Here is a 14,165-nt window from a genome sequence, read left to right on the forward strand (position 1 = left end):
CTTTGACTTTCCGTACGGTTTGAATTTGAAAACGTAAGCAAAGAATAGGATGGGTGTTTGACTTTGAAATTTTAATTAATCAAGAGATCTCTATTTGGTCGCATAGTACCTATACCAGCGTCTAGGCTAATGGAAGAACAACCCCTTGATATTCACCCAAGGGCAAGGGCATCAATTTATAGTAATCTGTGAGAGGGCGTTGGGGTGGCCACCAAGTAGGAATCTTTTTTCCAAATTTAATATACAACATCAACTTTCTATCTAGTTAAAGTGAAAAGATTCTCTGAATAACCGGAATAAGGTACACTAGCACTTCTATCTCTATCTCTCTCATTTTTATATGAAATGACATTGCTGTCCTCCAATTTACAATATTGTTTGGTAGCACTTCATTGGTGTGCTCATCTATGCTTGTTCAAAGAACCCTCTCCCTCATTTAAATTATAAAGAAAAGATTAAAAAAAATAAATCTGGTGAGATAATAGTTGAAATGGGTCAAACTTTTTATTCAACTCAAGCAGACCTGTTTAACTTCGCAAACATACACAAAGATATCTATTAATGGAAAAAATTTTGGGTAAAAGAATGCTGCCTAACTTCGTGCATCCAGACACAGTCCCCCTAAAATGACCGCCTCACCCCTTACAAAAAGAAAAATCCTCCCTAATTGATGCCCCTCTGCATGCTCCCATTGGCTCCCGTATTAATGCAGGGCTACTCGACCAGGCAGCATTCTTATTCCCTAAAATTTTGTTCAAAATTGTTACCCAAGCGCAATAAGTCTGAATACCCTCCACACTAAAGGGGGCTTTGGCATCTCCAAGTATTTCCAAACATACACATTGCTTTGGCTGACCAGTTGACTCTTCGAACTATCTGTGGAAAGTTTGCTGGGAGTACGTATTAGATTACCAATCCTTTATTCCGTTATTCTGATGTATATAATTAGTTTTTTCCACTAAACAAAAATATATATATTATTAGTCATAACTTAAAGATTCATATAGATTTAAAATTAATATATCCCAATTTCAACTTCGGCAAAAAATTTTCAGATTTGGTAAGTTTATTAAGGTGGCTCAGATATTTACCACATCATAGATTGGATGGGCCAAATTTTTGTGGACAGGTGGTCCCTACTCACATGTAAATTTAAGCCCAAACAGAGTTTAACAAGTGGGGAAAAAAAAGCTTATAAAAGATTGATGGTCATTAGAAAATAAAGTTGAGAGAGAGAAAGAGAACCATAAATGAAACTTCTAGTGATTTTGATTGGAAAAATCTATCATGGGACTATAGTACAATCAAGCTTGCTACAAGGAAAGCTTCCAAGTTACAAACTATAAAAGTGAGGATTGCAATATACACAAGAAGGAATGAGAGGAATCACCCAACAACCATCAATGATGTCATCTGTAAACGTAAGATATCTGATCAATTCATCAAAATTAGTCCTGAATCACCTCTCTTTTGGCCCTAAATCAATGGTTGATTTTCACATTCAAGATCTTTTACCCAGTGCCATGCTAACGCGCATTGCTCGCCCTTCTACCTCCTAAAACCATACAAAGATCAATAGAGTTACAGAGGAAAAAAATATCTACTTTAAAAAAAAAAAAAAAAAAAACCCCTCGGTTCGAAAGGGATGCAGAGCTAGGAATTGTGTATCCAAGGATATGGTTTCATGTATTGGGATGTCTGCATATGCATGAAAATATCAGATTTATGGAAGAGAGGATTTATGAAAATGAAAGGTCATATTGGTGTTTTAAATGGATATGAAGCAACTGCTTCAAGGGGATAATGTGTGTGCATAGTGACAAAATTAGTTCAGACAACCTCATCAAACCATTGCCTTCTTTCACGTCCTTAAACATGACAATTTCTCAGTCATCAAAATTACTTGTGCATGAGAAAGCATGAAGAAGCTGTCAAAATAAGCACAAAGTCAGTGTTCATTGTTCACAAGCCAGGACCAAAAAGGCCGATAGTAAGACTTGAATATACACACAGGTAACATAGACTTGCTGCTCCGGACTCAGGGTTTAAAAACCTGGAATCGGATGTGGGATCTGCCTCCATCGATTCCATTCAAATCGGCTCAAAACCCTAGAAAATAGAATCTGCAAGAAGCAAAGATTTGCCCATATATATGACTCTTTGGAGTTTTTAATTCAAAAGACTTGTAGATCATCCTTGACGATGTAAGTTTCATTGACTTTCTTCTATTTTATTAACTAAAAGAAGAAGAAGAAAAAATGTGCCGAAAATGAAAATCCAAGTGCGTACATAGACGATTCAAAAGAGAGGTTTACAAATCCACAGTACTGGAATCGGGGCTAATTCCAATCCGATTCTTTGAACCATATCAGGACTACAATATCAGAAACATGGTTTCTGTTTATACGTTCTATGTTCTTACAATGTGAAACATAAGTCAATATGGGAGGTCTACAGATATACAGCACCGAGATTTGACTTGAATAGAAACCTGCTTAAAAGTCCCTTAGCCTAGATTGACTCAAACAAGCCTTTGCAAGTTTCAGCTTGCACCATGTAGGCCTGGACCTTGACTCAATATAAGCATGTTCAAAATATACGACAAATGTGCATGCATGCTTATGTGGGTGTGTGATGGATACAAGATTAAATGCTTAATATATATATATATATATAGAGAGAGAGAGAGAGAGAGAGAGAGAGAGGTACCACTCCATTGAGAGATTCAAGAGCAGCATCCATCTCCGGCTTGGATGAGTAGCTAACAAAACCATAACCACGAGATCGTCCTGTTTCTCCATCGTATAGGACCCTGGCTCCAACCACATTACCATATTCTTGGAACACTTGTAACAAACTCTCTGATGTGACTGACCATGATAAGTTCCCAACAAAAAGCTTGTAATCCGTTTCAGGATACATGGGTTCCCTAGGCCTTGGTTTATCTGAGAAGTTCACCCTAAGTGTCCGACCCCCATATATCTGAAATTTAAAATGATTTCATTATTTTTTTAATTTTAGGTCTAAGAACTTGAGATAAAAGAGCAATTAACAAATATAAGAACATTCTACAGGTTTGTTGAATCCATGATCCTGTCACTGTAGGATATTCATATGCACACATGATTATACAGGTGTTAGGGACAATGTTTGTTCTCATGCAATGGGAAATTGAAAGATTTCACTGAAGTTACTTATTTGAAAATTTGGTTGTATTGCAGTAACATGACGGAATGTGTCAAGGTGTTGAGAAGAGGATTTAATTTGACAGCTTATCCATTAAACTGTAAGATATATTGGAAGGATTCATATAGTCCACCACAAATAGGATGGATAAGACTTGAATCATAATGTTGATTATGATGATCTGCTAGTGAAGTAAGACAATTATTTCATCAGAATCGTTCATTTCTACTTTTGTCCAGTAATTAATCAAAGGTCTATTCTGTCAATAAAACTATGCGCATTGAGATGGAGGACATAAATATAAGTAATAGTACAATTTCATTCCCATAAGCAGTTGTGTAATTATACATTCAGATTTGACTACAGAAGATAAAAAGATAGACTTTTTGTTATTGGTTGGAGGGGAGGGGCGAGAGGGGAGGGTGAGTGAGTGAGAGATCTTACACTTCCATCAAGATTTTTGACAACTGCATTTGCATCTTCAGTACTGCTCATTGTAACAAATGCAAATCCTCTGCTTCTTCCTGTGTCCCTATCATAAAGCACCTAAAGCCATTAAATTAGATTAGTCCAAGGACTATATTGAATAATAGGCCATCACTCAGAGCACTGCGCATTGAAGCACAACATGGAAGCTTCAATATAAACTGAGAAACAGTCACATGCACTGTTTCTATGGCATCTGGTAGGAAGGGATTCCCAATTGATACCATTTCAAGCATTCATCGGCAGGCAGCATTCTGTTAGCCACATTGATTTATTTTGAGGCATTCCATCTTGACCCCGACTTGTTGAAGAGATCTGGAGATAAAGGTTCTACTCGGGGGGCAAATGCACGCCAGTACAGGGCCTGTTATGGTGTGAATTGGAGAATTATATTCTAAGCAATCCCATCACCCCTGCTCGACTTGGTAACAAATGGGGGTTGAGGAATTGCTTCAAACAGATCCACTGCCGATCTCATTTTCCTTGACATACTTGACTCATCCCTTCTTGACTCTTGAGCAAATCGACCATCAACGTTTATGCATATTGCAACAAAAGGGAAATGGAGGGCTGCCTCAAGCCAAGTTTCCTCAATAATTAGGGCATGAAAAATAAGGTATGAATACAGAAAGAAAGAATTTTGTATGAATGAAATGAAAAATCTATTCATATAAGGATTTTGCATTCTCTATTGATCAGACGATAGGACTCAGCACAGATCAAATCAAATTGAAAGTGATATAAATGAAAAACCAAGACAGTTGCAGTTACATATACATAAATACCTCAACCATCTCTGGACTTCCATAATCTTGGATAATTCCAGCAAGTTGAGCACTGTCACAGTTATAAGGCAAATTACCGAAGTAAAGCTTGGTGTTTAGAGGAGCTTGATCAGCTTCCTCTTCATCTAACACCTGATCCTCTCCCTTCTCATCAACTATATCCTCTGCCTCCTCCACTGATTCTGGCTCCGTTTGAATCACTGTCGCTGACTCTTCTTGCGCAACAGCTGCCGAGAACCTCGGTGTGCGCCACTTGTGGGAGATCACACCAGTTGAGAGGAATTCAATGGAGTGAGAGTGGGACACTGAAGCCACTTGTAAAGTACGGACATGGCCAATTTTCAGGACAAAATCAAGTGCCACTTGTTTTGAACGAATACAAGTGGTAGTAGCAGCGGTGGAGAAGCAAGAACCTATTGCAGCTGCTGCTGCCGCTGCCGCAGCCATGGTTGCCGGAATTTCTTGCTCTCCTACTGGTGGTGGTGGTGGTGATGGTGGTTTTTGTCTGTTAAAGTGTCAAAGTGGTTCAGTGGAGAAAACGAGGTGGTTTGTAAGAAGAGGGGGGAAACAGGAGTCGTAAGCGTTATGTTATCTATGCTGACGTGGGTCGATCATATCCAATGAGATTAAAATGGATATGAGGGATAAGGTTTTAGTTCCACGTGTAAAGCTGTTCCTTTGGCCTATTTTCGTTCTAAACATTTCCACGTCATCTTCCATACACGTGTATGCAGGCACGTGCAATTAGACAAGTATTTCGGTAGGTATATGGAGTTGTAGGCAAAAGGGAAAAGAGAAGGCTGTCCGCCTGCCGGGAGATATCTTTTTGGACAGTATTTCCACCTTTCATGGGGTGGGCCAGTCATTTTGCCCCTTAGGTGTCTAGACGCTGGGCATACACTTTTGTATAGAGTTTTTTTTTTCCAAAGACTCCGGCATAAAATTTTACCTGAAATTTTTTACTTGAACATTTTCACTTCAAAAATATTGACATGTAAAATTTTACATGTTGAAAAGTGTTTCAATTTTTATTATTTTTTTTAATGAAAAAAAACATTGAAAATTTTTTTAATATATAGAATTTACATTTACGAAGTAAAATTTTGCAAGTAAAATTTTAAGCCGAAACAAATAGAGCCAAAGGAAAATTATATGAGAGAACGTGTTCTCAGTCCAGCATAGGCATGTGGAAGAGGGTTTGAAATTAAATGAGAAGGTAAACAATCGAATTTAGGCCTTCCCCTTCATGGGGATGGTGAAGCATCCTCGTCGGCAGAGAAGTTCTCAAGAGTGGGTTTATTTGGAAGATTGGTGGGGCTCAAAAGATTAAAAAGTGTGGGAGAATCAAAGCTCAAAAGGTTAAAAAGTGTGGGAGAATCAATGGGTGTCGTCTCTTCCCAATTTTAAAGTTTCATTTCAACCGACAAAAAATTGCCCCATCGGGTTTGTCTCCAACATTATTGACCAGGAAAATCTAACATGGAGGTCTGATCTCCTTGACTCTTGGTTCTCTCAAGCTTACAAAGAAGCCATTCTCAAAATTAGCTTCTCTCTCTTCCCCCAGGAAGATAGATTTGTCTGGGGAGTGTCCGAAGATGGGAAATTTTTCGTTAAGTTAGCATACCACTAGCAGTGTAACCAGCAGAGATTAACAGAGTTTGCTTCAAACTCCTCCTCCCATTGTATAGGTGGAACTCCACCCCTTCCTCAGTCTGAAAATTAATCTGGAGATGTAGCACCCTACCAAAAATTAAGTCTTTCTTGCGGCGGGCTTGTGCAAGTGGCGTGGCTTCTGGAGGTCTTGTGCAACATTAAGTGTCGATTGATCCACAATGTCCAAGGTGCGGTGCGACGAATGAATCGATTGAGCATATCCTTCTTCATTACTCATTCACGCGAGCAGTTTGGTTTGGCAGCTCCACCTCTCTAAAAATTCCAGAAGATGAGAGGATGTTAATTTCATATTGGATTGGTTAGTGGAAATTTTTTAGTCCTTTGGGTAAGAAGCAATGTAAAGCAGTCGAAGGTCTCTACTCTTTCATTGCTTGGACTCTCTGGAAAGCCCGCAACGATTTTATGTTTGGCAAAAGACAATGGCCACCTAGCGAGGTGATCTCCATAGCCCAAGAATCTTTTTTGTGAATTCAGCTCGGTTTCTTCTCCCCCCAACTAAGTCCTCTCTCCACAATCAGCTTCATGATCATCAACCTACTCTGCCTAAGATCTAGTCTCCTCCCTCTAGACCCTTTCTCAAGCTAAACTGAGATGCATCGTGGAGTTTAGACCGCAAGAAGCACGGTTTAGGGATTATCATGCGTGACTTTAACGGAATCTCTTTGGTTGCAAAATCAGTTGTGGGTAAATTTGACAGTATTTTGGAAGGAGAGACGTTGTTGATTCATCATGGTCTTCTTGAAGCTATTGCTAATTGTGTTGAGCATATTCAAGTGGAATCTGATAGTGCTGAAGCAATCAAGTTATTCAAAATGGCTCCCTTTCTGCTCCGTTGGCTGTCCAACCGATCATTGACGATATCTCCCACTTGTCTTCTTATTTCCTCTCTTATAGGATTTCTCATATTTCTAGGGATGTAAACTCAGTTGCAGACACCCTAGCCTGGATGGCTCAGTCTATCTCGTTTACGACTGAATGGCTGAACTCCTCTCTGTGGCTGAAGGAACCTTGTATCACCTCAGCCTCGTGTATTCCACGAGATGAATAAATTTCTTTTCTACCCCCAAAAAAAAAAAAAAAAAACAATCGAATTTAGGTCTACAATTTGTCATGCGGTTAATCCAAACCATTCCCTAAACGTCTAACAATCAAAATTACTACAACATCCTACATTAACACAAATATGGGGAAATGTTCCCTGTGCGTAGGACACAGGGGCCATGCCTACGCACAGTGGGTGACAGAATGACCTCCATGCCCCCCATGTATGACTGAAATTCCGCCGCCCATTGTGTTGCCACTCGCTCTCTCATTGGTTGGCTTGTGCAGCGTGGCCCCTGTAACCCATACAGAGAACGGCTTCCCCACAAATATATGGGGGGCAGGGAACTACAATTGAAGGTGCATGGACATACTCAAAAGGGTACTAGCATAAGCGCCTTGCAAAAAAATATGACAATGTTTACATAGTTTTTCTTAGATATCCAACAATCAGACTTCCAAGGTAGCACGCCGCCGCTACAGGCACACTGGTAGCAGCCTGGAGAAACGAGCGGGTGGCATGGGAAGGGGCAGGTTGATCCTTTCCAAAGATAGAGAGCCTAGGGAACCTGGCGGCGAGTCCAAAATTTTCCCTTTCTTTTATTAAAAGTTGATATATCAGCCCATCTCAAAGCTTTCAATCTTCATATGGTATCTTAGCCAAATAAAAATCTCCATATGCTAAATTATAGTAGATTGAAACCTCGTCTACAAAATTTGAATAGCAACTCCTTGTGGCACACAAAAATAATCAATCACTAAGATGTTGCCTCATCTCAGTGCCTTTCATAGATCGTCTGCTCATCCTAATTGACGGTCGTCTCGCAGCCGCCGTAGATTGGATTTCGGAGTAGGGTGGAACTTGAATCATCCACGGCAAGACTCGCCTGAAGAGATAGTTCTGGAATCAAATTGGACCTTCAATCAGGAGCTGCTGGCAAATGGCATTGATGGGAAGAATTAAATTTCTTGTATAGCTTGGACCATCCAGTTCTGTTTGGCTTCACTATGGGACTCCCTAAACCATCCCTGGAGCTATTCCACTCGCAATTGGTTCATATGTGGAGGCCTATGGGGGTTACTGGTGTCGATTGGATTGGTGAAGGGATGTTTGTGTTACATGTTTCCAACCATACATCGCGAGAACGACTCCTCTCTCTCTGCCCTTGGTGGTGCGGTCAAGGCCTTGTCCATCTGGTCCGTCATGCTCTGAATGATCCTCTCTTTATTAGTGAACGTGAACTGATCCCTAAATGGATTCAGGTTAGTCCGGTACCTGTGGAAGGCTTCTCTGCTGAGTCTCTAAAACAGGCGGTTTCATGTGTTGGTAAATGGTTGAGCTTTACCTAGATCATGACATCGGGCTTCCCCGGACTATTGCTCGCGTGAAAGCCAGGATTAAATGGAAGCGCCCGCTCTGTCTTCATTCTAAGATTAGGAATGATCGGGGGGATTTACTTTCGGTGGACCTCCATTATGAAGCACTTCACGTCTGTTTCATTTGTGGCTGCTTGTGTCATTCGGATGAGGTGTGCTCAGTTCCCTCTACATCCGAGAATCGATTTGAACACGCTCTTACACGTCCTCTCAAATTTAACTTTTTTGGGCTTGAGGGGTTTCGATCCTTTTTGCCTTTATCTAAGGAGGAGGTATGGAGTCTCACAACTGCTTCACAAACCGTGATGCCATCTGAGCCAGTTATTACTGAAGTCACTGAGGAGACTGGACTTTTAGACGGGGCGACGGATACGATGCTCGCGGATATGGATTGGGAGCTACCAGAATTGGATACTGTGGGTATTGGCCTTAATTCTGGATGTTTCGACCAGGATCTCTAGCTCTCTCTGTTTGTCTTACCCTCCACTAATCAGAAGGACGAGGACTGCTCTACACATTCTGCTGCCTTTGTTTCGTCTTGGCTCTTGGAGCCCTTGGATGTTGATTTGCCTGCGCCTTTGTTGGGCTCGCCTGTTTCTCCTGCGAGGGTACTCACTACCATGCCGGTGCCATCCCCTTTGGATTTGGACCCCCATCTTGAAATCCAGTCTACTCTGCTCGCTCTAACACTGCCTGTCGATAAGAATGCAATCCTTGAAGGTGCTGCTATTTTTGAACCACCTCTTAAAAAATGGAAACTCTCTCCCTTACCTATTTCGCAACATGCTTTCTGCGAGTTCTCTGATCTTCGCGCTTCCATTCTTGATGCTTTATCTTCATCATCTGATCCTGCTTCTCTTCTCGCAATGGTTCATGATTGGTTGGGTGAGGTTCAGGGTGGGGCACTTGCAATAAATGTGGAGAACACCACTTATGCCTTCACGGGTCATGCTCCTATTCCTACGATTAGTCTAGATGCTCCAAACACTGTAAGTCTCTCTTCCATTGCTTGTCAGCTTTTTCATTTCTATTGTGTTTTCTTTATCTACCTTTTTGCTTGGTGTCACTTTATTTGGAATCTCAATTTACGTGCTTCTCGTAGATCCTTTATTCCACGAAGACTTTTTCGTTTCTGTATGTTGTATATTTCTCTGCTATTTTTTTATAATGTTGATCTTTGCTTGGAATACGCGTGGTTGTATGAATAAGTTTACTTGTAAATGTTTGGATTTCCTTTTTACTAAATATAAGCCTGATATTGCTTTTCTCTGTGAAACCAAATGCATGGATCATGATAACATACACCATCTTTCCCCTTTTGCTTCCTATGTTTCTGTCAATTTTATTAATAGCTCGGGTTTGCATGGGAAAAAAAGTGGTCTTTGGGTTTTGGCTCAGGCTGCGATTTTGGTCTTGCAATGCTTTTGTTTGGAACACACTATTGCGGTTAAAATTGCTATTCCTCTCTCTACTCCTTTTTGGATAATCTGTATTTATGCGCCCCCTCATGCTGCAGATCGACTCCCTTTTGGGGTACTCTGAGGGATTTTCTTTCATCTCTCACTGATCCTTTTTGTGTGCTTGGGGATTTCAATGAAGTTTTGAGTGCCACTGACAAAATGGGTGGTGCCCCTTTTTCTCTTTCTAAATCTGGTTTTGAACTGTCTTCTTTGGTGCATGTCTTGTCACTTCAAGAAGTTATTCTGCCTGGTTCCTGTTTTACTTGGTCTAACAAACAGAAATCGCCCAACCTCATCAAAGAGTGTTTAGATTGGGTCTTTGTCTCTCCTTCTTGGTTTGATCTCTTCCCTTTTCCTCTTCTTTTAAGTTGTCTGTTGTTGGTTCTGATCATAATTCCATTTGTCTAAGAACGACTGTTGTACGTCCATCTTATAAAAAACTTTTTCATTTCCATGAGGCTTGAACTGTCCACCCGGATTTCTTCTCTTTTTGCCACTCCTCTTGGGATACTACTGGTGGTGCTTCATTACCTTGTAAACTTACTTCGTTCTCTAACAAATTGAAGACGTGGAATCAAGAAGTTTTTTGCCATGTTGCTGACCTTAAAAGTAAATTCTTTGATGCCCATCTTTTTGAATCTGACCTTCTTTGCCCTGATTTCCATTCCCTTCAATGTGTCTCCCAAAAATTGGAGTGGATTTTTTAGGCAGAGGAACTTTTTTTGCTTCAAAAATCCAGACATCTTTATATTAAAGATGGGGATCGCAACACCAGATTCTATCGTCATTAAACATAATCTCAGAAAGCGTACTGTTATATCCATCAAAGACGAGTCTGGCAATCTTGTTGATGATACTAAGGCAGTGGCTAATCTCTTTGCATTTCATCTGAAGCAGCTGTTTACTTCTTCCCAACCACTTGATGCTAGCTTTGTGGAGTGCCTCTTTCCTCCTGTATTCCAGGCAGGTGAATCTGACTTTCTCTGTGATATTCCTTCTTTGAAGGAGGTGAGAAAGGTAGTTTTTTCTTTTGGATCTTTGAAAGCACCAGGTATGGATGGGTTTAATGCTGGATTTTTTCAAAAATTCTGGGATTTAATTCATCCTGATGTTTTTGCAATGGTAGTGAATTTCTTTCAAACGGCTTCCATCCCATCGGGTTTAAACCATACAGTTGTTTGTCTAATACCTAAATCTGAAAATGCTTCATCCGTAACTGACTTTTGACCAATAAGTTTATGTAATGTTTCTTATAAGATATTCTCGAAACTTATAGCCTTTAGATTGAAAACATGCCTCCAGTCTTTTATTTCACCATTTCAAGCTGCTTTTATTCCTGGTCGACAAATTGCTGACAATGTTGTTTTGGCACAGGAAATCTTCCATTTTTTTAAGCACACCAAAGGGAAGGTCAGGTTTGTCGCCATTAAGATTGATATGTCCAATGCCTATGACAGAATTGAGTGGGGTCTTATCACTTCGCTTTTTAGGTTTTTAGGCTTTAGTGATCACTGGGTCAGGCTTGTTTCTACTCTCATCTCAACTACTTCTTTTTCCATCAAGTTAAATGGTAGCCCCTTTGATTTCTTTTCGGCTTCTAGAGGGCTTCGCCAGGGCTGCCCCCTAAGCCCGTTTCTCTTTATCTTAGCTATGGAAGTCCTCTCTCCCCTTTTATCGGCTTACAGGGACCTTGACTTATTTCGAGGTGTAAAAATTTCTAGGACCGGCCCTGAGATTTCACACCTTTTTGCAGATGACATTTTTATATTCTGTCGTGCTACCCAGGATGACCTGTTGACGGTAAAGACAGTTTTGGATCTCTTCGCTGATCTATCTGGCCAGGAGATTAATTGTGCCAAGAGTGGGATACACTTTAGTAGGAATGTTTCTTCTTCCTCCAGGGCTCTCTTGTCTTCCGTAATTGGTCAAGGAGATGAGTTCCAAGTCTGTTTACTTGGGTACTAACCTTTTCCATGGTAGGTCTAAATCTAAGGAGTTTGAGGGGTTGGTTTCAAGCATACAAGGTAAGCTTTCGCTTTGGAAATCTAAGGCCTTATCTTTTGCTGGGCGAGAAGTTTTGATCAAGTCGGTCTTGGCTTCTACGCCCGCCTATTTGATGCAATGCTTCCGCTTTCCACTTCAAATCTGTCGCAAACTTGACTCTGTCGACCTTCAATTTTGAATGGGCAATTGTGGTCCCAAGAAAAAATCCTTTTTCATTTCTTGGGAGAAATTGTGTCGCCCTAAGGCCTATGGGGGGTTAGGCTTCAGAAAAGCAGACCATCACAATCAGGCTTTGCTTCTAAAACTCGGGTGGAGATTACTGAATGAGCCTTCCTCTTTATGGGCCAGAGTCTTAAAGGCCAAATATTTCCCCAAAACTAGTTTCTTTGACCCTAGGACTAGGGCTAAGAAGGGGTCCTGGACCTGGAATAGTATTACACAGGTAACCCCTGTTCTGCAAAACATGTTGTGCAGGCGGATCGGTGATGGGCACACTACTTCTCTCTGGTACGATAAATGGATTCCTTCCCTTTCTACTAATCTTGCTGGCTTAGTTTCTAACTCGATACCCACGAACTCTAAATTCTTGACTGTTGGCCATCTTAAACACGGATCTAACTGGAATTTTGACCTCTTAACACAATATGTTCCTCATAATATTGCTCCTCTGGTCCAATCTATTACTTTTTCTAATTCTAGTGATCAATGGTATTGTCTGAATTCGTCTACAGGAGTTTTCACCACGAAACTCGCTGTAAGGCATTTATTTTCCTGCTCTGCTAAAAGATCTGATAATTCTGTTGGTTGGTCGAAATTTTTTTGGAAACTTCCAATTCATCCCAAGTTTAAAGTTTTCTTTTGGCGTGTGCTCAATGCAGGACTTCCTACAAAGGATATTCTATCGAAATGGAGTCAGTGTGAGGCGAACTATGCTTTTTGTGGAATGGGTGTCGAATCACTTTGGCACCTTTTCCTTTCTTGTGATTGGGTCAAACGTACCTAGGCAGTAGGACCACTGGGGCTAAGCACTGAATTTTTTGCCTTTGATCATTTCCATCGCCTTTGTCGGTTTTTTCACTTGCACTTTAAGGCTAATAAATCCCTGTTGAAGTGGTTTTTTAGCACTTTCATTATAACTTGCTATTTTCTATGGAGTTCTAAAAATAAGTTATTACTTGAATCCATTCAACCCAATCCCTTAAAGATCATACATGCGGTTTCACAATGGTTGGCTGACTTTAACCTAACTACTTTTGGATCGGATTATCCTCATAATGTTTGTATCCCTGATATAGTTGTACCCCTCAAATTCTCTCTGTTGCCTTGTTGTAATCTTCCTGTCTTGATCTGTGCAGGATTCAGTTCACCTGAACTGACTAGGGCGGGGTGGGCCTACATCTTTTTGGTTGATGGCAAGTTAAAGTTTTTTGATGCAGGAAAGCTGCTCTGTACACAGGATGTAGATATCTATGTTTATGCGATACTTAAAGGTCTCATCCATGCTGCCAGTATTGGGTTGCAGATTAAGGAAATTTAGTGTGATAATAAGTTGATCACTGAATGTCTTCCACCTCCAACCAAATGCCCATGGCCATGGCACTTAGTTCCTACGCTACTTCGTATTTCTGATCTCACCCAAAATGTAAATTTTCATCTTAATGTGTGCCCTTTTACTGCGGCCCTAGTTAGGAACTTGGCACACAATGCTTGTATGGACATCCATATGGTTTAATCTTATATAAGTTTTTGATTTCATCAAATAAAAAAACCTCCTTGTGGCACAGTACATTAAACCAAAAAGAAAAAAAAATCCTGTGTGGCCAATTTGGCCAGACTATTAAAGAAACCTTGGGCAATTTTTTTGCTTTAACCATTTAATGTTTACAGCAAGAAAAAACGAGCCACAAGCCCAAACCAAAACAAAACCCAACCCCCTCCCCCCCCCCCCCTCCCTTCATCCCACCAAACTTCACTTTTTTTTGCTATGTTTGGAAGTTAAAAACTATGATGACACAATGATCGATTTATGTGTATCTCAGAGCTCTTCAAATTCAAAATTTTTTGAATGTTCTTTTCTTTTCTTCTGTTTTCTTGGCTTCCAAGCATAGCCTCAAAGAAGAAAAAAATTCTCATGACTGCTGATTGATATATC

General features: G+C 40.5%; 1 protein-coding gene across 3 annotated transcripts; it reads right to left on the reverse strand.

Annotated features, from left to right (window-relative positions):
* Nucleotides 1-1,497: 1,497 nt before the first annotated feature.
* Nucleotides 1,498-5,013, reverse strand: LOC122669020 (28 kDa ribonucleoprotein, chloroplastic). Of its 3 annotated transcripts, none has more exons than XM_043865631.1 (4): nt 4,458-5,003; nt 3,631-3,732; nt 2,710-2,982; nt 1,498-1,555 (listed from the first exon to the last, which is right to left on the reverse strand). In XM_043865631.1, exons 1-4 carry the CDS (start codon nt 4,902-4,904, stop codon nt 1,502-1,504), a joined length of 876 nt encoding a protein of 291 aa, XP_043721566.1. In that variant the 5' UTR covers nt 4,905-5,003; the 3' UTR covers nt 1,498-1,501. The 3 variants fall into 3 exon arrangements, with proteins under 3 accessions (XP_043721566.1, XP_043721565.1, XP_043721562.1); XM_043865627.1 differs by lacking the exon at nt 1,498-1,555 and adding an exon at nt 2,448-2,655 and having other exon boundaries at nt 2,690-2,982; nt 4,458-5,005; XM_043865630.1 differs by lacking the exons at nt 1,498-1,555; nt 3,631-3,732 and adding an exon at nt 2,436-2,655 and having other exon boundaries at nt 2,690-2,982; nt 4,458-5,013.
* Nucleotides 5,014-14,165: the final 9,152 nt, after the last annotated feature.

Source organism: Telopea speciosissima, chromosome 7 (genome assembly GCF_018873765.1).
Source record: "Telopea speciosissima isolate NSW1024214 ecotype Mountain lineage chromosome 7, Tspe_v1, whole genome shotgun sequence".
Classification (NCBI taxonomy): Eukaryota; Viridiplantae; Streptophyta; class Magnoliopsida; order Proteales; family Proteaceae; genus Telopea; species Telopea speciosissima.

Coding starts and splice junctions, on each gene's coding strand:
- LOC122669020 (XM_043865627.1), bottom strand. CDS start 4,904: ATGGCTGCGGCAGCGGCAGCAGCAGCTGCAATAGGTTCTTGCTTCTCC. Junction 2,983..3,630: donor TCAAAAATCTTGATGGAAGT/GTAAGATCTCTC, acceptor TTTAAATTTCAG/ATATATGGGGGTCGGACACT. Junction 2,656..2,689: donor GTACCTCTCTCTCTCTCTCT/CTCTCTCTCTCT, acceptor ATATATATATTA/AGCATTTAATCTTGTATCCA.